The 25,302-nt window shown below is 38.1% G+C and overlaps 1 protein-coding gene and 1 long non-coding RNA gene across 5 annotated transcripts in view; one reads left to right on the top strand and one right to left on the bottom strand.

Moving 5' to 3' along the window:
- Nucleotides 1-502: 502 nt before the first annotated feature.
- hoxb3a (homeobox B3a) overlaps nucleotides 503-25,302 on the bottom strand; it is a 136,145-nt gene continuing 111,345 nt past the window's right edge. For 3 of the 4 annotated variants that reach the window (XM_061905945.1, XM_061905947.1, XM_061905946.1), the window contains 2 exons: nucleotides 17,214-17,842; nucleotides 503-2,866 (listed from right to left, as the gene is read on the bottom strand). In XM_061905945.1, coding sequence (XP_061761929.1) covers nucleotides 2,004-2,866; nucleotides 17,214-17,742 — 1,392 coding nt within the window. In that variant the 5' untranslated portion in view covers nucleotides 17,743-17,842 and the 3' untranslated portion in view covers nucleotides 503-2,003. Of the gene's footprint in view, nucleotides 2,867-17,213; nucleotides 17,843-22,315; nucleotides 22,703-25,302 lie in introns of those variants that run through there. The other variant, XM_061905944.1, reaches the window with a different exon arrangement.
- Nucleotides 2,704-25,302, top strand: part of LOC133556230 (uncharacterized) — a 35,021-nt gene continuing 12,422 nt past the window's right edge. Inside the window, exon 1 of the long non-coding RNA XR_009807480.1 lies at nucleotides 2,704-3,019. This is a non-coding gene — a long non-coding RNA (uncharacterized LOC133556230). The remainder of the gene's footprint in view (nucleotides 3,020-25,302) is intronic.

A 25,302-nucleotide genomic window follows, 5' to 3' on the forward strand; every position in this document is an offset into this window, starting at 1 on the left:
TGAGTCATATCTAGCAGTCGTGCCAAGGAGAACCTAGAGAGCTTGAAAACCTTCTTGATGTTCCTGTCTGGGAACACCTGGGCTTTGCGATAAAATACGTAAACAAATCAGATCACATCAGTAGAGATGGGCAACGACTAAACTATCATTACTCCACTCAAACTAGATATAAAACAATTTTTCAAAATTGCTGTATTTTCCTTGGAAAAAAACGAATCCTTTTTGGTAAAAAGCCAATCAGTCTTGCTTTTTGTTTACTTTTTCCAGCCGAAAGAAGCCTAAGAGTTGACACCCAGATATGTACGGACGTTACACCCAGGTATTTACCGACGTGTCTGTTACACCCGGGTATGTACCGATGTGTCTAGTTACACCCAGGTATGTACCGACATTACACCCAGGTATGTACCGACGTGTTTGTTACACCCAGGTATATACCAATGTGTCTAGTTACACCCAAGTATGTACCGACTTTACACCCAGGTATGTACCGACGTGTCTGTTACACTGAGGTATGTACCAATGTGTCTAGTTACACCCAGGTATATACCGACGTTACACCCAGGTATGTACCTAAGGTTTTGGTTACACCCAGGTATGTACCGACGTGCCTGGTTACACCCAGGTATGTACAATGTACCGATGTTACACCCAGGTATGTACCGACGTTACACCCAGGTATGTACCGACGTTAGTGGTTACACCCAGGTATGTACCTAAGTTTTTTGTTACACCCAGGTATGTACCGACGTGCCTGGCTACACCCAGGTATGTACAATGTACCGATGTTACATCCAGGTATGTACCGACGTTAGTGGTTCCACCCAGGTATGTACAGACTTGTCTGGTTACACCCTGGTATGTACCGATGTTACACCGAGGTATGTACTGACGTGTCTGGTTACACCGGGGTATGTACAATGTACCGATGTTACACCCAGGTATGTAGCGACGTTACACCCAGGTATGTACCGACGTTAGTGGTTACACCCAGGTACGTACCTAAGTTTTTGGTTACACCCAGGTATGTACCGACGTGCCTGGTTACACCCAGGTATGTACAATGTACCGATGTTACACCCAGGTATGTACCGACGTTACACCCATGTATGTACCGACGTTAGTGGTTACACCCAGGTATGTACAGACTTGTCTGGTTACACCCAGGTATGTACAGACTTGTCTGGTTACACCCAGGTATGTACCGATGTTACACCGAGGTATGTACTGACGTGTCTGGTTACACCCAGGTATGTACAATGTACCGATGTTACACCCAGGAATGTAGCGACGTTACACCCAGGTATGTACCGACGTTAGTGGTTACACCCAGGTATGTACCTAAGTTTTTGGTTACACCCAGGTATGTACCGACGTGCCTGGTTACACCCAGGTATGTACAATGTACCGATGTTACACCCAGGTATGTACCGCGGTACACCCAGGTATGTACCGACGTTAGCGGTTACACCCAGGTATGTACAGACTTGTCTGGTTACACCCAGGTATGTACCGATGTTACACCGAGGTATGTACTGACGTGTCTGGTTACACCCAGGTATGTACCGACGTTACACCCAGTTAGGTACCGATGTTACACTGAGGTATGTACCGACGTGTCTGGTTACACCCAGGTATGTACCGACGTTTTTAGTTACCCCCAGGTATCTACCGATGTGTTTGGATACACCCAGATATGTATCGACGTTACACCCTAACACACACCTTGGATTCTGATCTTTTGTTATCTCGTCATTGACTTCTCAGGGTTCAGTTTCCCCCCCGTCAACAAGTCCCTGGTCGGACTCCGGCTTCTCTGCAACCTAAAACCAGGTAAGCACTAGAAAAAGGGTCAGGAACAAACCACTGAATCGCTTCACTGTGTCTTCTTCCTTTCCTTCAAGCCAAGCCTCTACCCGCAGGTAAGCCCCCGTGTTAGTAAGTCTGTTAACGAGTCACATTACTTGTTTCGTGCGGTCCGTCTTCCTGCTCCTCCCATCCAACTACAGGTGAGTGAGCTTGGGTGCCTCTTGAATTCTGCCCTGAGTCGAGGTGTGGTGCGCTGACAGCTCCTGGTATGTGGGGTGCGTGGGCGGGTCACAGGGACCCTGAGGGACCCCTCCACTCACATGATGCTGGTTAGCAGCTGACATGGGCCCCACGCCATTGTAGTCCATGGTCTGGTGATGTGTAGGCGTGGAACCCAGGTGGTTCAAGCCATACATAGACGGCCCCGAGCCGGGCATGGATTCCACGTAGCTGCCACCCCCCACGTACACAGGACTGGCCTGCATGTTGGGGACGGTCCCAAAGTTGGCATTGTTGGCCTGCACCATGTTATGGTGAGGATGGGGCTCGCCGTAGTCTTGATCCTGGTGACTGTACTTCTGTTGGGGTGGGCAGCCCTTCATGGGGAGGTTGGAGTAGGCAGTGGACATGGAGTAAGGCCCTCCTTGGTGAGGTTTACCAAAGGATGGAGGAGATGGAGCATCAAAGCCGGAGCCAACTCCTCCTACCAAGGGGTGCATGGAGTTGAGGAAGCCGGCTGAGGATTGCATGGGCAGAGGCGGCGAGCCGGTTGGGGAAGGCCCTCCTGAGCTGGAACTTAATCCCTTGGATTTCTGGTCCTTTTTGTACTTCATGCGTCTGTTTTGGAACCAGATCTTGATCTGGCGCTCAGACAGGTTGAGCAGGTTTGCCATCTCCACGCGCCGAGGACGGCAAAGGTAGCGGTTGAAATGGAACTCCTTCTCCAGTTCCACCAGTTGTCCGCTGGTGTACGCCGTGCGGGCCCGCTTAGATGACACCGACGAGCCGCCGGTGGGACTCTTCTCTCCGCCACTGCCGGTCTCGCCACCGCCCGACGCTGCCGAGAGACAAAAGAAGACATCAGCAGAAGAAACAAGACTTGCTGAAACGTGTCCGAGACTGTAGTGGCATTTTCAACCGTTTTGTTGGGACGGATCTGACTTGACCGACAACCTGGCAGTCAAGTCATCAGATACTGAAACCCTCTTAGGTGAGTACCTGAGTACCCGAGGACCTTAGCAGAGCAGGTGTGTTAGGATAAGGTTCAGAGATGGTGCCACCACTGGTATACCGTGCCACTGCACACCTATTGCAGACCTGTGCAGACCTGAGGCCCTCATCGGCCCTGGCGGGACAAAGATGTAGCTTTGGCCCCTTCGACAACAATGATGATCTTTCACCTGAACTGAAAACTTCTTACGGAGTTCACTTCCTGTAGATCAGAAGTATTCAACTACAATTCCAACAGGTCCAGAGAAAGACTTAATGGAAGGAGGTCCAAGAATGCATCCTCTTTGGAGCAGTCACACAATGAGATGTCTCTATTGGTGGGGATCACATTAGCATACATACTAGCATACAGTGGACAACAGTTGTGAGTATCTGGAGCTCCTAGTGGTTGGGATTAGTGCGCAGGTGGAGAATGTGGTGCCTGGTATTAGTTGTCAAGGCGGCAGTTATTAAGAGATGAAGAACGCTGCCGGCCTTTGGAAGCTAAATTGCATCTTGGCTCTGAGACAAATCTCCGTAGCAACAACAGCTGTGCTTTGACATTCTTATTGAATTCATTTTCAGAATGATTATCTTCGACACATAATAAATGATCTTTGCAAAAGGCTTTTAGAGGCTTGTTGACCTTTTAAACGAACTGGACAACAGTAGAAGTGTGTTGCTATGCTAATTATTGTGTTGCTATTCTAACTGCTACACGACCCCCGTATCTACGTGATACGATATACTGTGCAACCGCATAACTGTCAGCTTCTTTGTTGTGCTAAAAACGTAGTGCTAACTTCTTTGTTGTGCTAAAAACATGCTAGTTTCTATGTTGTGCTAAACACGTGCTAGTTTCTATGTTGTGCTAAAAGCATGCAAACTTCTTTGTTGTGCCAAAAATATTCTAGCTTCTTTGCTGTACTAAAAACGTGCTAGCTCCTTTGTTGTGTTAAAAACATGCCAGCTTCTCTGTTGTGATAAAAACATGCTAGTTTTTTGTTGTGCTAAAAAACGTGTTATGTCCTTTGTTGTGCTTAAAACGTGCTAGGTTTTTTGTTTTGATAAAAACGTGCTCGCTTCTCTGTTGTGCTAAAAGCATGCTAACTTCTTTGTTGTGCTAAAAAAGAGCTAGCTCCTTTGCTTTGATAAAAACGCACTAGCTTATTTGTTGCGCTAAAATCGTGCTAGCTTCTTTGTTGTCTTAAAACATGCTAGCTTCTCTGTTGTGCTAAAAACATGCTAACCTCTATCCATCCATCCATTTTTTCCACCGCCTGTCCCTTTTTTGGGTTCGCGGCTCTATGTTGTGCTAAAAACGTGCTATCTTCTTTGTTGTGCTAAAATATGCTAGCTTCTTTGCTGTACTAAAAAACGTGCTAGCTTCTTTATTGTGTTAAAAACATGCTAACTTCTCTGTTGTGCTAAAAACATGCTAACCTCTATCCAGCCATCCATTTTCTAACACTTGTCCCTTTTCGGGGCCCCGGCTCTATCTTGTGCTAAAAACGTCCTAGCCCTTTGTTGTGCTAAAAAACGTGCTCGCCTCTCTGTTGTGCTAAAAGCATGCTAACTTCTTTGTTGTGCTAAAAACGTGCTGGCTTATTTGTTGTGCTAAAGACGTGCTAGCTTCTTTGTTGTGTTAAAAACATGCTAGCTTCTCTGTTGTGCTAAAAACATGCTAACCTCTATCCAGCCATCCATTTTGTAATACTTGTCCCTGTTTTGGCGTCGCGGCTCTATCTTGTGCTAAAAACGTGTTGGCATATTTGCTGTGCTAAAAACATACTATCTTCTTTGTTGTGCTAAAGCGTGGTAGTTCCTTTGTTGTGCTAAAAACACACTATATTTTTTGTTGTGCTAAAACGTGCTAGCTTCTTTGTTGTGCTAAAAGCATGCTAACTCCCTTGTTGTGCTAAAAAAGGGCTAGCTCCTTTGCTGTGCTAAAAACGTACTAGCTTATTTGTTGTGCTAAAAATGTGCTAGCTTCTTTGTTGTGTTAAAAACATGCTAACTTCTCTGTTGTGCTAAAAACATGCTAACCTCTATCCAGCCATCCATTTTCTAACACTTGTCCCTTTTTTGGGGCCGCGGCTCTATCTTGTGCTAAAAAAGTCCTAGCGCCTTTGTTGTGCTAAAAACGTGCTCGCTTCTCTGTTGTGCTAAAAGCATGCTAACTTCTTTGTGTGCTAAACAAGGGCTAGCTCCATTGCTGTGCTAAAAACGTGCTAGCTTATTTGTTGTGCTAAAAACGTGCTAACTTCTTTGTTGTGTTAAAAACATGCTAGCTTCTGTGTTGTGCTAAAAACATGCTAAGCTCCATCCAGCCATCCATTTTCTAACACTTGTCCCTGTTTTGGCGTAGCGGCTGTATCTTGTGCTAAAAACGTGCTGGCATCTTTGTTGTGCTAAAAACATACTATCTTCTTTGTTATGCTAAACGTGCTAGCTTCTTTGTTGTGCTAGAAACATACTATCTTCTTTGTTGTGCTAAAACGTGCTCGCTTGTCTGTTGTGCTAAAAGAATGCTAACCTCTTTGTTGTGCTAAAAAAGGGCCAACTCCTTTGCTGTGCTAAAAACGTGCTAGCTTATTTGTTGTGCTAAAAACGTGCTAGCTTCTTTGTTGTGCTAAAAACATACTATCTTCTTTGTTGTGCTAAAAACATACTATCTTCTTTGTTGTGCTAAAACGTGCTATCTTCTTTGTTGTGATAAAAGTGTGCTCCCTTCTCTGTTGTGCTAAAAGCTTGCTAACTTCTTTGTTGTGCTAAAAAAAGGGCTAGCTCCTTTGCTGTGCTAAAAACGTACTAGCTTCTTTGCTGTGTTAAAACATGCTAGCTTCTCTGTTGTGCTTAAAACATGCTAACATCTATCCAACCATCCATTTTCTAACACTTGTCCCTGTTTTGGGGTCGCGGCTCTATCTTGTGCTAAAAACGTGCTAGCATCTTTGTTGTGCTAAAAACATACCATCCTCTTTGTTGTATCTAAAATGTGCTAGCTTCTTTGTTGTGCTAAAAACATACTATCTTTTTCGTTGTGCTAAAATGTGCTAGCTTCTTTGTTGTGCTAAAAGCATGCTAACTTCCTTGTTGTGCTAAAAAAGGGCTAGCTCCTTTGCTGTGCTAAAAATGTACTAGCTTATTTCTTGTGCTAAAAACGTGCTAGCTTCTTTGTTGTGATAAAAATATGCTAGCTTCTCTGTTGGGCTAAACACATGCTAACCTCTATCCATCCATCCATTTTTTCCACCGCCTGTCCCTTTTTTGGGTTCGCGGCTCTATGTTGTGCTAAAAACGTGCTAGCGTTTCTTGTTGTGCTAAAAACGTGCTAACCTCTATCCATCCATTCATTTCCTACTGCTCGTCCCTTTTTTTTGGGTTTGCGGCTCTATGCTGTGCTAAAAACATGCTAGCGTCTTTGTTGTGCTAAAACATGCTAGCTTCTTTGTTGTGCATTTTCTTTGTACACACTGCATTTTAAAACGCTCCAGCACTCCCGCAACCCCGTACGGGACAAGCGGTAGGAAATGGATGAATGCAATTATTAAACACACACTGTATGCTCACTTTTCTTCTTCAAATGGAATTATCAATATAATTTGATATACAAAAATTCAGTCCGAAAAATAAAAAACAAAAGAAATTTGGTGACATGAATTTTTTGTCAAAAAAGTTTTGGCAAAACTATAATCAACAGGCGTAAAATACAAATATTGTAATTGACCTCAATTTTAGAATTTGCTTGGGAATATTAAACTCTACTTTATAATTTAAAAACAAGGTTATTGAATACAAAATTATCAACAAACCTTTTTTATTTTATTCTTTATGACTTTAATTTATTGTATTTGTTTTATTTAATTTTAATTAAATTTTTTCCAGTTGTATTTTTATTTGTATTTTATTTGTATTTTTTATATTTATTTGTTTTATTATTATTATTATTATCATCATTATTATTATTATTTTATTTGTACCATTTTTGTAATTTGTTTTATTTTATGTATTTAAGAATTATTACTATTATTGTAGTTGTTTTTAAAAATGTTTTATTATTTTTATTATTACTATTATTATTGCTTTTTAGTTTTAATTTTATGTTTTTTCTATTTAAATGTTTATCTTATTTTACTTTTTTTCTACACAAAATATTGAAATATTATATTTTTTGTATTTTAATGAATAGGTTTAAAAATAATAAATAATAATAATAATAACATAAAAAGTACACTAACTTAAAGAAGAGTATGGAACAATTAGCATGGTGGCTTCACTCATAAGGGACAAGCGGTAGGAAATGGATGGGTGAATGGATGGATGGATGGGTTTCACTCTTAATAAAGTGTTTGTGGTTAGTTTGGACTTGTTTTGTGGGATCAAATGCTTCTACCGTGAATATAAGGGTACAAAATCAACGAGAGTATAGAATTTAAAAGATTGAAGTAAAAATATCTGCAGTCACACAAAACTTAAGATATTTGTACGTAAAATTATGCGATACTGAAAGTGAAAGTTGACAGGGTCTTTGTGTCTTTAGAAGAAGATAGTTTACTGTAAAATCACAGAGGGTGTGTTTATAGAACAGTGCAAGAAATTTCAAGTCAGTCCGACTCATGTGGTTTGACGACAGCACCACCGTGTGGTGTATTTCGTCTGCATTTTTTTGTGTGAAAGATCTACATTTGTGTTTGAGCAGTTGCATTTTGGAGATAAAGAAGAGCTGCTGATGTACGCTGACGAGTTTCATTGTGTACCATTAAGTTGTTGCTACTTTTGTCGGACACGCTTGGTAAGAATGGTCAGCGCAGGGCTGTCCCTTAGCACCATTGTTAGCATTTCATTACTAGCATGCTAGCTTTATTTTTCAGGTACACAAGCCATTGACGCATGTTACATTTAATACCTCAGTATGCTAACATTAACATGCGAGCTTTTTTCGCAAATTTTTCGGGTAAACACCTCAGCGTCAAACATTTTGTTAATTAATGGGTGATACCTGTTAGCATGCTAACGTTAGTATACTAGCTTTTATTTTTTGAGTTAATTTTGAAGCGCTACACCTCAGTCATATTTTGATGCATGCTAACATTAGCATACTAGCATTTTAAACATTCTTTTCAGGTACAAAAGTACTTGATGCAGTATACAGTTAATATTTTACCATGCTAAAGTTAGCATTTTAAATCGTGTTTTTTTTCAGGTAAACAAGCACTTAACACATGTTATAATTAATATCTCAGCATGCTAACATTAACGTGCTAGCTTTATTCACAAGTTTTGTAGGTGAACACCTCAACACAAATATTTTGTTAATTAACAGGTAACACCTGTTAGCATACTAACGTTAGTAAGCTAGCTTTTAATTTTTGCGTTAATTTTGAAGCGCTACAACTCATTCATATTTTGATGCATGCTAACATTAGCATGCTAGCATTTTAAACATTTTTTTCAGGTACAAAAGTACTTGACGCAGTATACAGTTAATATTTTACCATGTTAAAGTTGGCAGTTTAAATTGTGTTGGTTTTTTTTTCAGGTACACAAGCACTTGACGCATGTCACAATTAATATCTCAGCATGCTAACATTATCATGCTAGCTTTATTCGCAAATTTTGCAGGCAAACACCTCAGCGTCAAATATTTTGTTAATCAACGGGTGATACCTGTTAGCATGCTAACGTTAGTATGCTAGCTTTTAATTGTTTAAGTTAATTTTGTAGCGCTCAACCTCAGTCATATTTTGATTCATGCTAACATTAGCATGATAGCATTTTAAACACTTTTGTCAGGTACAAAAGTTCTTGATGCAGTATACAGTTAATATTTTACCATGCTAAAGTTAGCATTTTAAATTGTGTTTTTTTTTCAGGTACACAAGCACTTGACACATGAAACAATTAATATTTCAGCATGCTAACATTAACATGGTAGCTTTATTGGCAAGTTTTGCAGGTGAACACCTCAACACAAATATTTTGTTAATTAACGGGTGTCACCTGTTAGTATGCTACCGTTAGTATGCTGGCTTTTAATTTTTGCGTTAATTTTGAAGCGCTACAACTCAGTCATATTTTGATGCATGCTAACATTAGCATGCTAGCATTTTAAGCAATTTTTTCAGGTACAAAAGTACTTGACGCAGTATACAGTTAATATTTTACCATGCTACAGTTAGCATTTTAAATTGTTTTTTTTTTTGAGGTACACAAGCATTTGATGCATGTCACAATTAATATCATAACATGCTAACATTAACACGCTAGTTTTTTTCGCAAATTTTGCGGGTAAACAGCTCAGCGTCAAATATTTTGTTAATTAATGGGTGATACCTGTTAGCATGCTAACGTTAGTATACTAGCTTTTATTTTTTGAGTTAATTTTGAAGCGCTACACCTCAGTCATATTTTGATGCATGCTAACATTAGCATACTAGCATTTTAAACATTCTTTTCAGGTACAAAAGTACTTGATGCAGTATACAGTTAATATTTTACCATGCTAAAGTTAGCATTTTAAATCGTGTTTTTTTTCAGGTAAACAAGCACTTAACACATGTTATAATTAATATCTCAGCATGCTAACATTAACGTGCTAGCTTTATTCACAAGTTTTGTAGGTGAACACCTCAACACAAATATTTTGTTAATTAACAGGTAACACCTGTTAGCATACTAACGTTAGTAAGCTAGCTTTTAATTTTTGCGTTAATTTTTAAGCGCTACAACTCATTCATATTTTGATGCATGCTAACATTAGCATGCTAGCATTTTAAACATTTTTTTCAGGTACAAAAGTACTTGACGCAGTATACAGTTAATATTTTACCATGTTAAAGTTGGCAGTTTAAATTGTGTTGTTTTTTTTTTCAGGTACACAAGCACTTGACGCATGTCACAATTAATATCTCAGCATGCTAACATTATCATGCTAGCTTTATTCGCAAATTTTGCAGGCAAACACCTCAGCGTCAAATATTTTGTTAATCAACGGGTGATACCTGTTAGCATGCTAACGTTAGTATGCTAGCTTTTAATTGTTTAAGTTAATTTTGTAGCGCTCAACCTCAGTCATATTTTGATTCATGCTAACATTAGCATGATAGCATTTTAAACACTTTTGTCAGGTACAAAAGTTCTTGATGCAGTATACAGTTAATATTTTACCATGCTAAAGTTAGCATTTTAAATTGTGTTTTTTTTTCAGGTACACAAGCACTTGACACATGAAACAATTAATATTTCAGCATGCTAACATTAACATGGTAGCTTTATTGGCAAGTTTTGCAGGTGAACACCTCAACACAAATATTTTGTTAATTAACGGGTGTCACCTGTTAGTATGCTACCGTTAGTATGCTGGCTTTTAATTTTTGCGTTAATTTTGAAGCGCTACAACTCAGTCATATTTTGATGCATGCTAACATTAGCATGCTAGCATTTTAAGCAATTTTTTCAGGTACAAAAGTACTTGACGCAGTATACAGTTAATATTTTACCATGCTACAGTTAGCATTTTAAATTGTTTTTTTTTTTGAGGTACACAAGCATTTGATGCATGTCACAATTAATATCACAGCATGCTAACATTAACACGCTAGTTTTTTTCGCAAATTTTGCGGGTAAACAGCTCAGCGTCAAATATTTTGTTAATTAACGGGTGATACCTGTTAGCATGCTAACGTTAGTATGCTAGCTTTTAATTGTTTGAGTTAATTTTGTAGCGCTGCACCTCATTCATATTTTGATTCATGCTAACATTAGCATGATAGCATTTTAAACATTTTTGTCAGGTACAAAAGTACTTGACGCAGTATACAGTTAATATTTTACCATGTTAAAGTTAGCATTGTAAATTGTTTTTTTTTTTTTTCAGGTACACAAGCATTTGACGCATGTCACAATTAGTATCTCAGCATGCTAACATTAACACGCTAGTTTTTTTCGCAAATTTTGCGGGTAAACAGCTCAGCGTCAAATATTTTGTTAATTAACGGGTGATACCTGTTAGCATGCTAACGTTAGTATGCTAGCTTTTAATTGTTTGAGTTAATTTTGTAGCGCTGCACCTCATTCATATTTTGATTCATGCTAACATTAGCATGATAGCATTTTAAACATTTTTGTCAGGTACAAAAGTACTTGACGCAGTATACAGTTAATATTTTACCATGTTAAAGTTAGCATTGTAAATTGGTTGGGTTTTTTTTCAAGTACACAAGCACTTGACACATGTCACAGTTAATATCTCAGCATGCTAACATTAACATGCTAGCTTTATTGGCAAGTTTTGCAGGTGAACACCTCAGCGTCAAATATTTTGTCAATTAACGGGTGATACCTGTTAGCATGCTAATGTTAGTATGCTAGCTTTTATTTTTGAGTTAATTTTGAAGCGCTACACCTCAGTCATATTTCGATGCATGTTAACATTAGCATACTAGCATTTAAAAAAAACAATTCAGGTACAAAAGTACTTGACGCAGTATACATTTAATATTTTACCAAGCTAAAGTTAGCATTTTAAATTGTGTTTTTTTTTTTCAGGTACACAAACACTCGACGCATGTTACAATTAATATCTCAGCATGCTCACATTAACATGCTAGATTCTTTAGCAGGTATAGTCATATATTTTGACATTCCACTAATATTAACGTTAATTAATATCTATAGTTAAACACACACAATATGAGCTTTTTTTTAGCTCATTTATCTCATATTCTTTGTTACTTGCCAAATGATACCTGTTGTTTACGTTAGTATGACAGCTTTTTTATTTGTTGAAATAATTATGTAGGAATCCATATACTATAGTTATATTTTGGTACTTAATAAATGCTAAAGTTAGCATTTAAAACAGTTTTTTCTCATGTACACAATACACTTGACACATGTTACAATTGATATCTCAGCATGCTAACATTAACATGCTATCTTTTTTAGCAGGTACAGAGTCATATATTTTGACATTCCATTAATGCTAACTGTAGACATAGTAATGTTAGCACATTAGCTTTTTTTTTTAGCAATTTTTTACTTGACAAATGATACCTGTTAGCATGTTAACATTAGTAAGATAGATGTTTTTTGTTTTAGCTAATATTGCAGAAATACCTACACCTCGGTCATGTTTTGGTACGTGATGCATGCTAACATTAGCATGTTAGCATTTGAAACTGTTTATTTCAGGTTCACAAGCACTTGACGCATGTTACAATTAATATGTCAGCATGCTAACATTAACATGCTAACTTATTTCACTATTTTAGAAGGTATAGTCGGGGTTTCCAAAGTAGTTGGGAAATTATGTTAGATGTAAATATAAACAGAATACAATAATTTGCAAATCCTTTTCAACCCATATTCAGTTGAATATGCTACAAAGACAACATATTTGATGTTCAAACTAAATAATTATTTTTTTTTGCAAATAATCATTAACTTTCGAATTTGATGCCAGCAACACGTGACAAAGAAGTTGGTAAAGGTGGCAATAAATACTGATAAAGTTGAAAAATGCTCATCAAACACTTATTTGGAACATCCCACAGGTGTGCAGGCTAATTGGGAACAGGTGGGTGCCATGATTGGGTATAAAAGCAGCTTCCATGAAATGCTAAGTCATTCACAAACAACGATGGGGCGAGGGTCACCAATTTGTAAGCAAATTGTTGAACAGTTTTAGAACAACATTTCTCAACGAGCTATTGCAAGGAATTTAGGGATTTTACCATCTACGGTCCGTAAAATCATCAAAAAGTTCAGAGAATCTGGAGAAATCACTGCACGTAAGCGATGATATTACAGATCTTTGATCCCTCAGGCGGTACTGTATAAAAAAACGACATCAGGGTGTAAAGGATATCACCACATGGGCCCAGGAACACTTCGTAAAACCACCATCAGTAACTACAGTTGGTTGCTACATCTGTAAGTGCAAGTTAAAACTCTGCCATGCAAAGCCAAACCCATTTATCAACAACACCAAGGAATGCCGCTGGCTTGGCTGGGCCCGAGCTCATCTAAGATGGACTGCTGCAAAGTGGAAACGTGTTCTGTGGTCTGACGAGTCCAAATTTCAAATTATATCTGAAAACAAAAGGCGTGGTGTCCTCCAGAACTTAGAGGAAAATAACCATCCGGATTGTTATAAGCGCAAAGTTAAAAAGCCAGCATCTGTGATGGTAGGAGGGTGCATTAGTGTCCAAGGCATGTGTAACTTACACATCTGTGTAGGCACCATCAATGCTGAAAGGTACATACAGCTTTTGGAGCAACATATGTTGTCATCCAAGCAACGTTATTATGGACGCCCCTACTTATTTCAGCAAGACAATGCCAAGCCACGTGTTACAACAGCGTGGTTTCGTAGTAAAAGAGTGTGGGTAGTTTCCTGGCCCACCTGCAGTCCAGACCTGTCTCCCATCGAAAATGTGTGGCGCATTATGAAGCGTAAAATACGACAGCGGAGACCCCAGACTGTTGAACGACTGAAGCTCTACGTAAAACAAGAATGGGAAAGAATTCCACTTTCAAAGCTTCAAAAATTAGTTTCCTCAGTTCCCAAACGTATATTGAGTGTTGTTAAAAGAAAAAGTGATGTAACACAGTGGTGAACATGCCCTTTCCCAACTACTTTGGCACATGTTGCAGTCATGAAATTCAAAGTTAATTAATATTTGCAAAAAAAATTAAAAGTTTATGAGTTTGAACATCAAATATCTTGCCTTTGTAGCATATTCAACTGATTATGGGTTGAAAAGGATTTGCAAATCATTGAATTCCGTTTATATTTACATCTAACACAATTTCCCAACTCATATGGAATCAGGGTTTGTATGTTGATAATTCACTAATGCTAACACTACACATGCTAATATTAGCATGTATTTTTTGTTTAGCTCATTTTTCTCATATTCTTGGTTACTTGACAAATGATACCTCGTGGCATGATAACTTTTTTTTTTTACTAAATATGTAGGTATATGTAGTTACTATAGTCACATTTTGGTACTTGATGCATGCTAAAGTTAGCATTTGAAACAGTTTTTTAGATACACAAGCTATTGTCGAATGTTACAATTAAAATCTTAGCATGCTAACATTAACATGCTAACTTCTTTAGCATATTTTGACGGTATAGTGCCACATATTTTGACATTCCACTAATGCTAACTGTGGACATACTAATGTTAGCATGATTGCTTTTTAAGTTTACATATGTATTATTCTTGTTTACTTGAAAAAAATTAAACCTATTAGCATGTTAACATTGGTATGGTATTATTTTTTAAGCTAATTCTGTAGGAATTCGTACACATCAGTCATATGTTGGTACATGATGCATGCTAACGTTAGCATGTTAGCATGTGAAACTGTTATTTTCAGGTACACAAATTAATATCTCAGCATGCTAACGCTAAAATGATAACTTATTAGCAGGTACACTGTCATATATTTGGACATTCCACTAATGCTAACTGTAAATCTATTAATATTAGCACTTAAGCTATTTTTTGGAGCTCATATTACTCCTTTTTTTGTTACTTAAAAATGTGTTTGCTACTCGATAATAGTATTACAGGTACAGGTTTTTCTGGATGGACACCCGTTTTAGAGTCTCTCTTCTGTTCAGTTTTTGGCGTCTGGTACAGATTCATGGCATTAAAAAGAAAACGTTTTAGATTTTGATCTGACTCGGAATACCAACACCTCAGTAATTTTTTGGTATGCGATGCATGCTAACGTTAGCATGAAAGCATTTGAAACGTTTTTTGTTTTTTTTCAGGTACACAAGCAATAATATCCCAGCATGTTAAAAATAACATGCTGGGATATTAAAAATAACATGCTAGTTTTTTTTGTTTAGTTTTTTCTGCTAATTTAGCAGATGTAGTGCCATATATTTTGACATTTTACTGATGCTAACTGTAGAGGTACTAATGTTAGCATGTTTACTTTTGTTTAGCTCATTTATCTCATATTCTTTGTTACTTGACAAATGCTACTTGATGGCATGCTAACATGAGTATGGATAGCTTTTATTTAAAGATGATGATGTATGTATCTATATACTATAATCATATTTTGGTACTTGATGCATGCTAAAGTTAGCATTTTTATCAGGTACACAAAAATTTGACGCATGTACAATTAACATCCCAGCATGCTAACATTAGCATGCTAGCTTCTTCAGCAGGTATAGTGTCATATATTTTGACATTCCATTAATGCTAACTCTAGACAAACTAATGTTAGCATGTTAGCTTTTTTTTTTTTGCCCATTTATCTCAGATTCTTGGTCACTTGACAAATGATACCTGTTGGCATGTTATTATTGATTTTTTTTTTCTTTAGCTAATTCTGTAGAAATACCTATGCCTCAGTCATATTTTGGTATGTGATGCATGCTAACTTTAGCATGTTAGCATTTGAAACGTTTTTTTTTTGTTTTTTTCCAGGTACAAAAACACTCGGACACATGTTGCAATTATTATCTCAGCATGCTAGCATTACTATGCTAACTTCTTTAGCAGGTATAGTGCCATATATTTAGATATTCCACTAATGCTAATTGTAGACATACTAATTTTAGCATGTTAGCTTTTTTTTTTTTTTTTTTAGCTCATTTATCTCATATTCTTGGTCACTTGACAAATGATACCTGTTAGCATTTTATTATTGATTTTTTTTCTTTAGCTAATTCTGTAGAAATACTTACGCCTCAGTCATATTTTGGTACGTGATGCATGCTAACGTTACCATGTTAGCATTTGAAATGTTTTTTTGTTTTTTTTTGTTTTTTTCCAGGTACAAAAGCACTCTGACACATGTTACAATTAATATCTCGGCATGCTAGCATTACTATGGTAGCTTTTTTAGCAGGTATAATGCCATATATTTAGACATTCCACTAATGCTAACAGTAGACCTAAGAATGTTAGCACGTTAGCTGTTTTTTGAAGGTCATTCTTAATTTGACTACATGCTATAGTATTATCTTATTGTCATCATTTTATTGCATGATTTTTGCATCCCTTTAATTTAGATAGCCAGGGACTGCAGATGGAAATGACCTACTTAGCTATAATCTGTAACAGATCATATCTGTCTTTGAGCTAAATGTTTCTGTGCATTGTCCCTTCAAATAAAGACTAAGCTACAAACTATTTTACAAGATAATGTTTCGTTACTCAACACTATATGGCCAGCATGCTAACTGTTGAGGATGACAGGGGGATGCAAAACAATAACAGTGCAATACGTTTTCATAACATAGTCACTACTGCCTAGTTTCTCTTGTTATATTCTTATTTTACTGTTATATTTTTATTCCTATTGTTGCTTTTTATTTTTATTCTTATTGTAATATTTCTCTTTTTTGTTTCCATTTAAACCCCCTATATTTACTTTTTTAAATTGATCTCAACTCTGCACACTGCTTCTGGAATTTTAATTTTCCCGAAGGAATCAATAAAGTACTATCCATCTATCCAGCTATCCATCTATCCATCTATCCATCTATCTATCTATCTATCTATCTATCTATCTATCTATCTATCTATCTATCTATCTATCTATCTATCTATCTATCTATCCATCTATCCATCTATCTATCTATCTATCCATCCATCCATCCATCCATCCATCCATCCATGCATCCATCCATCCATCCATCCATCCATCCATCCATCCATCTATCTATCTGTTAGCATTGCGGCTAGTTTAGGCGCTCCTAATAATAGTATTACAGGTACAGGTTTTTATGGATGGACACCTGTTTTAGAGTGTCTCTTCTGTTCAGGTTTTTGCGTCTGGCACGGATTCATGGGATTTAAAAACAAAACAAAAAACGTTTTGGGTTTTGGGCCGACTTGTGGTGTTGAGGTAGCACTTTAGCACTTTAGCGCTTTATAAGTTAAAGTACCCCTGATTGTCTCTCTCAAACACTAGGTGTGGCGAAATTTTCTCTGCATTAGACCCATCAACCTTGATCAGTCCCTGGGAGGTGAGGGGAGCAGGGAGCAGTGAGCAGCAGCGGTGGCCGCGCCCGGGAATCATTTTTGGTGATTTAACCCCCAATTAATGCTGAGTGCCAAGCAGGGAGGTAATGGGTGCATTAGTGCGGTGCATGGGAAGGAGGAGGAGGGTGTGTGCGATGAGGAGGAAGTGGGAGGCGGCGAACACACCGTTGGCCGAGGTGTTGGCGGCTGAGCAGTTTTTCTGCTTGGTGGCTTGTCGGGACTCTTTCATCCAGGGGAAGATGTGCTTGGAGGGCAGCGAGGAGGACGAGGAGGATGATGAGGAGGAGGAGGAGGACGTTGAGGAGGAAGCGGAGGACCCGGAGGACTTGTCGGGGCCCGCCGTAGGGGCGCAGGAGGCGCCAGCGCTGCCCCCCGGCTGCTGATTGGCGGTACTGCCGTCGCTGAGCGCGGGGGAGGCGGGCGTGCGGTGGGGTCTCATGCAGCTGCCGCCCAGCTCCTCGCCGTCAACTACCCGCTGCTGCCGCCCGCCGCTAGTAGCCAGCGACTGCAGGGAGCAGGCGGAGCCGTGGAAGGCATCCACCTCCAGATGGGCGGCGGGCTGGAAGGCGGGCGGCCGGTGCGACCCCTGCACCTCGTAGCCCCCAAAGCCGTTGGCCGCCCCCCCCTGCGCCTGGTAGGACGGGTAGCCGGCGAAGAGCGTGGCGGCGTTGTCGTAGTACGTGCTCTTCTGCATGTCTGTCGTCTCGGGTCCTGGCTGAGAACCGCCGCCTGCAGAGCATTTGGCATCAGGGGTCACGTGACGCCGTCTCTCTGAGGCTCGCCCGCGATCTGACCTGAGAGGTTAGCAGAAGACGGAAGGAGAAACCAGAGAGATAAATCCATCTTGTGGCCATGAAAGGCAACGTGACATGAATAGGAGGCAGCGCTTTTATTCCCGCACCCCCTGGACCCCCCCACCCCTCCCCACCCCTCACTGCACAGCCTGCAGATGCTCCTGTGGGGGGTTGGAGGGGGGGGGGGGCTCTTTCTTTATACACACACACACACATACACAGACACACACACGCGCAAACACACGCACACAATATACTGTGTCTGTATGAACGCTTAACATCTCCTCTTCATATGTAATAACACGATAATAAACAACATTTGTAATGAAACACTTTCCTTGAACACCGTTGGCGCCTAATAAGAGGATAACAACAATACAACGCCTCCTGTAACATCCCCATCTTTGTCACAAACTACAAACTACAAACTGGGTTCTGTGCATTGTCCCTTCAAACAAACTGCCGTTCTCCCAAAATGGCCGACAGAATCCAATATGGCCGACTTCCTGTTTTGTTTTTGAAGATGGCCTCTTGAGATTTGTTTGTTGTCACGATTGACGACTTCAACAAATTTCATGAAATCGGCGCAACTGGTGTCAGGAACTAATTGTGAAATAGAAACAATCTAGGGGGCGCTGTTTAGTTATTATTAGTGTTTTTGTGTGACATTAAAATATGACAGTTTAGGCAGGTTGTAGTTATTTGGGGGAGTTTTCAGGTTTTTTGTGTGGCTGTTTAAAATGTGTTGATTTTATTGTATTGTATTGTAATAATAATAATAATAATAATAATAATAATAATAATAATAATAATGATAACAATACCAACACTAATTATAATAGCAATAACAATAATAATAACAACATTAAATATAATAATAACAATAAGTATTATAAGAAGAATAACAAAATTAATCTTTAAAATAATAACGATAAAAATAATAATAGTAACAAAAATAATGATAATAACAATAATAATGATCATATCAATAACAACAACAATAATAATAATAGTAACAACAACAATAGTGATAATAATAACATTAATAACAATAATAACATTAACAATAACAATACTACTACTACTACTACTAATAAAAAACAATAGTAATGATAATAATAATAACAATAACAACAATAATAATTATAGTAACACATTTTTTTTTAATAATAATAATAACATTAAAAATAACTAATACTAATGATAATAATAGCAATAATAGCAATAATAACAATAACAACAATAATTTTAATAATGATAATATCAAAAGTAACAATAACAACAATAAATAAAATAATAATAACAATAATAATATTAATAACTATAACAACAATTATTAAAATGAATAATAATAACAATAATAATGATAACAATAACAAAAACAACCATAATAAACAATTATAATAACAACAATAACAACAACAACAATTGTAACAGTGACAACAACAACAACAACAAAAATAACGATAATATTAATAATAATAATGATTACAATATAAAAAAATGTTATAACAAATGGTAAGGGCCAAAAAATTCGATTCACATCCGCATTCTGATTCTTTTTTCATTCCAATTCTAAATCGATTCCTAAAAATTCACTGCAAGAAACCAAACAACATTTGAATGTTTTTTTTTTTAGAATATTCCGTTTCTAAAAAGACATTTTCAGGCCAACTTCACTTTTATTTTTTAACCTGTAATCTTACACCGAATATTGCATTGCAAAAACCGGTTTGAATCGAGGATCGACGCAGGATCGAATATTTAGCCCAGGAATCACAAGGACTCGTCAGGCGGCCGAAGATGAAGACCCCTAATATTTGGAGAATTTACAAGCTTGCTCAGGCCTTTGTTGTGACGATTTCATTTGTTGTTTTGTCTTCCAAATGTAAAAATAAATGCATGTGTACATGTTCCAATAAACAGATCTGGATCGAATTTGACTTAAATGAAATAAAATAAAATATGCATTTGCCTACATTAATTGTATTACATTGTCCATGCATCCGTCCATTTCCTACCTATTGTTTAAAATAAAAACATAAAAAAAGGCTTTGTTTTATTGCAGGGATTGAAATGTAATGTTTTATTTCTAAAAGTGTTACAATATTTAAAAATGCAGGCAACGAAAAAGCAAGAAAGCAGAAAGTGTTTTTGTTGTCTAATCGAAGACGACACAGTCCAGTCCTGTCACTCATTTATCTTGCAGACACGCCGAGTCTTAATGACGCACTCTGAGGAATAGTCACGGCGAGTGGGAGGACTTCGTTATTACATCGTCAAGCTGCTGCGCCATTAAGGGCTCACGTCACGCTAGCCCGCGTCCCAAACACCAGCGCGCACTTTGCGTCCATGGAATGGTCGGCCGTGGGGGTCCTGGACTCCTTTATCGCGATGTCAGATTACACATGGCGCCTGCATGCGGGGAACACCGCCGATGATCCCGAATATGTCGATAAATCAGACTTGCACACGCAATGCGTGGAAATAGGCGCGAGTGTGGTTAGCGTTCATATAATGTTTGATCAATAGGCGCTTCTGAGAGACAATAATCATTGAAATGGTTTTGTTATGCTTTTACTTTGGTGGTGCATTTTATTTTGTAGGCCTCAATGAAATAAGGACACATACTCTATTATTACATTGAGTGCAGATTTGACGTGAACACGTAATAAAAGTAATAAACAAATACAATGAATAGTATTAAACATTAATAAACAAATACAACAAATACTACTAATAATAATAATTGGCACCACTTCTGCACATGTGTGCACTAAAATAGTGCACCTAGTGAAAATATTAAATGATAAAATGTGAAAACTGAGCATATTAATTAACATGAGAGTATTTAAAGCACTAAAATGCTTATTTCTACAATGTGTCTCCAAAGAGCAAATGTGAACATTTTGTTAATACATGTCAATAATAAAGAACATTTTTTTAATAAATATGAAGAATAAAGTAATTTTTTGTAATAAATATGAAGAATAAAGTACATTTGTTTAATAAATGTGAATAAAGTACATTTATGTAATATATGTGAATAATAACGTACATTTTTATAGTAAATATGAAGAATAAAGAACATGTTTGTAATAAATATGAAGAATAAAGTAAACTTTGTGGTAAATATGAGGAATAAAGTACATGTTTGTAGTAAATATGAAAAATAAATTATATGTTTGTAATAAATATGAAGAATAAAGTAAATATGAAGTATACATTTTTGTAATAAATATGAAGAATAAAGTACATGTTTGTAGTATATTGGAAATAGAAAGTAAATATGAAGAATCAAGGACATGTTTTTAGTAAATGTGAAGAATAAAGTAAATATGAAGAATAAAGTATGTTTATAGTAAATCTGAAGAATAAAGTAAATATGAAGAATAAAGTACATTTTTGTAATAAATATGAAAAATAAAGTACATTTGTATAATAAATATGAAGAATCAAGTACATGTTTTTAGTAAATACAACAAATAAAGTAAATATGAAGAATAAAGTACATTTTGTAATAAATTTAAGAATAAAGTACATTTTTGTAATAAATATGAAGAATGAAGTAAATATGAAGAATAAAGTACGTTTGTAGTAAATATGAAAAATAAAGAAAATATGAAGAATAAAGTAAATATGAAGAATAATGTACATGTTTTTAGTAAATATGAAGAATAAACTAAATATGGAGAATAAAGTACGTTTGTAGTAAATATGAAAAATAAAGTAAATATGAAGAATAAAGTAAATATGAACAATAAAGTACATTTTTGTAAAAATATATGAAGAATAAACTAAATATGCAGAATAAAATACATTTTTGTAATCAATATGAAGAATAAAGTAAATATGGAGAATAAAGTACATGTTTTTAGTAAATATGAAGAATAAAGTAAAATTTTGTAATGAATATGAAGAAAACAGTAAATATGAAAAATAAAGTATATGTTTGTAATAAATACGAAGAATAAAGTAAATATGAACAATAAAGTACATGTTTGTAGTAAATATGATGATTAAAGTAAATATGAAAAAAAAGGAAATATGAATAATAAAGTACATGTTTGTCGTAAATATGATGAATAAAGTAAATATGAAGAATAAAGTAAATATGAATAATAAAGTACATGTTCCTAGTAAATATGATGAATAAAGTAAATATGAAGAATACAGTGAATATGAATTATAAAGTACATGTTCCTAGTAAAAATGATGAATGAGTCAAACAGGTCACGTGTGGTTGAATGCTAAACACGTGACGTAGAACGTCGGCAAGTAAATATTGCAAGGTGGGTGTGGGGGGTGCATCACGAGTATTTATACGTACAGTGCGTGTGCGTGTGCGTGTGCAACGGGGGGGTTGGCGGGGTGGGGGGTAGTTTGAATCCGTGAACTCCACGTGAACCTTTGAGCCCATAAATCATCAGCACGGTACAGGCGGCCGCGGGCCTGCCGGTAAACACGTCCTACCTCTCGCCTCTAGCGCCGCTGTTCCCGGTCCGCTGGCGGCAGGACGGAGCGAGGCTGCGCCGCCGACGATGAAGGTGAGGAGGATGATGAAGATGAAGAAGTGTTCGGTGGGTCAGTCATCTTGAAAAAGGTGAACAAAGAAGCGCGGGAAATAAATCCATGCGTGTGCGGATCTTCTATTTTCCCCGCCACAGCAGCTCCTCTTCCTCCTCTTCCTCCTCCTCCTCCTCCTCCTCCTCCTCTTCCTCCTCTTCCTCCTCCTGGCGCCAGCGGCGGCGGCGGAGTGGCATGAAGGGTTGGCGGACGCAAGACGGGCGCGGGTCCGAGGCTGCGGTGCTGCCAGGCGGCTTGTTGACGCTCAGGCTACCGGCGGGCTCAAGCTAGCAGGCGAATACCGGATCTAACACCCCCTCCCCCCCACGCCCCACCACCACCACCACCATCACCGCCCCCCTTCTTCCTCCCCCCTCCCCGCCTGCACCTTAAACAACAACACGGGACTCAAATGTTCTCCTTTCACGTCTCGTCCGCCACAAGAAGTCCAGAGAAGAAAACATCAAGGAGGAATCAACTAATACTATCCATGAAGGGGCTTCTTTTGTCCCACTTTTGGCTGCACCCTGAACGCCTCATCGCATGACTCAATGAGGGATGCTTTTCACTCACTCCGTGGTTTTACATTGTGGTTCCATTAGTTCTCTGTGTGGTTCCATCTCATTCTATGTGGGTCTACAGTGTGGTTCCGTGCCAGTCCATGCGGTTGTTTGTGTGTATCTATGTCACTCTATGTGGGTCTACATATCTGGTTCTGTGTCATTCCATTGGGTCTATGTGTTGTTCCATCTGGTTGTTTGTTTGGTTCTATGTCACTTTATGTGGTTCTGCATTTGTGGTTCAAAGTCATTTCATGTGATTCTTTGTGTGGTTCAATGTCACCCTATGTGGTCTACCTTTGAGGTTCCCTTGTTCCATGTGTGTTTCCATCTCATTCTATGTGGTTCTACATGTGTGGTTCCACCTCATTCTATGTGGGTCCACTTGTGTGGTTCTATCTCATTCTATGTGGGTCCATCTCATTTTATGTGGGTCCACTTGTGTGGTGCCATTGGTTCTGTGTGTGGTTCCATCTCATTTTATGTTGGTCTACATTTGTGGTTCCATCTCATTCTATGAGGTTCTACATGTGTGGTTCCATCTCATTCTAAGAGGTCTACATGTGTGGTTCCATTGGTTCTCTGTGTGGTTCCATCTCATTGTATGTGTGTCTACATGTGTTGTTCCATTGCATTCCATGTGGTTCTCATTTTATGTGGGTCTACATTTGTGGTTCCGTGTCATTCCATGTGGTTGTTTGTGCGGTTCCATTTCACTTAATGTGGGTTTATATTTGTGGTTCCATATCAATCTGTGTGGTTGTTTGGGTGGTTCTATCTCACTATATGTGTTTCTACATTTGTGATCCTGCGTCATTGTATTGGTTTTCTGTGTGGTTCCATTTCATTCTATGTGGGTCTACATATGTGGTGCTGTGTCATTCCATTGGGTCTATGTGTTGTTCCATCTGGTTGTTTGTGTGGTTCTATGTCACTTTATGTGGTTCTGCATTTGTGGTTCAAAGTCGTTTCATGTGATTCTTTGTGTGGTTCAATGTCACCCTATGTGGTCTACCTTTGAGGTTCCCTTGTTCCATGTGTGTTTCCATCTCATTCTATGTGGTTCTACATGTGTGGTTCCACCTCATTCTATGTGGGTCCACTTGTGTGGTTCTATCTCATTCTATGTGGGTCCATCTCATTTTATGTGGGTCCACTTGTGTGGTGCCATTGGTTCTGTGTGTGGTTCCATCTCATTTTATGTTGGTCTACATTTGTGGTTCCATCTCATTCTATGAGGTTCTACATGTGTGGTTCCATCTCATTCTAAGAGGTCTACATGTGTGGTTCCATTGGTTCTCTGTGTGGTTTCATCTCATTGTATGTGTGTCTACATTTGTTGTTCCATTGCATTCCATGTGGTTCTCATTTTATGTGGGTCTACATTTGTGGTTCCATGTCATTCCATGTGGTTGTTTGTGCGGTTCCATTTCACTTAATGTGGGTTTATATTTGTGGTTCCATATCATTCTGTGTGGTTGTTTTGGTGGTTCTATCTCACTATATGTGTTTCTACATTTGTGATCCTGTGTCATTGTATTGGTTTTCTGTGTGGTTCCATTTCATTCTATGCGGGTCTACATATGTGGTTCTGTGTCATTCCATTGGGTCTATGTGTTGTTCCATCTGGTTGTTTGTGTGGTTCTATGTCACTTTATGTGGTTCTGCATTTGTGGTTCAAAGTCATTTCATGTGATTCTTTGTGTGGTTCAATGTCACCCTATGTGGTCTACCTTTGTGGTTCCCTTGTTCCATGTGTGGTTCCACCTCATCCTATGTGGTTTTACATGTGTGGTTCCATCTCATTCTATGTGGGTCCACTTATGTGGTTCCATTGGTTCTGTGTGTGGTTCCATCTCATTTTATGTTGGTCTACATTTGTGGTTCCATCTCATTCTATGTGGTTCTACATGTGTGGTTCCATCACATTCTAAGAGGTCTACGTGTGTGGTTCCATTGGTTCTCTGTGTGGTTCCATCTCATTCCATGTGTGTCTACATTTGTTGTTCCATGGCATTCCATGTGGTTCCATCTCATTTTATGTGGGTCTACATTTGTGGTTCCATGTCATTCCATGTGGTTGTTTGTGCGGATCCATCTCACTTTATGTGGGTTTATATTTGTGGTTCCATGTCATTCCATGTAGTTGTTTGTGTGGTTCTATCTCACTGTATGTGTTTCTACATTTGTGATCTTGCGTCATTCTATTGGTTCTCTGTTTGGTTCCATTTCATTCTATGTGGGTCTACATATGTGGTTCTGTGTCATTCCATTGGGTGTTTGTGTTGTTCCATCTGGTTGTTTGTGTGGTTCCCTGTCACTTATTTGTGGTTC

The sequence above is a fragment of the Nerophis ophidion genome, linkage group LG07, assembly GCF_033978795.1.
Source record: "Nerophis ophidion isolate RoL-2023_Sa linkage group LG07, RoL_Noph_v1.0, whole genome shotgun sequence".
Lineage (NCBI taxonomy): Eukaryota > Metazoa > Chordata > Actinopteri > Syngnathiformes > Syngnathidae > Nerophis > Nerophis ophidion.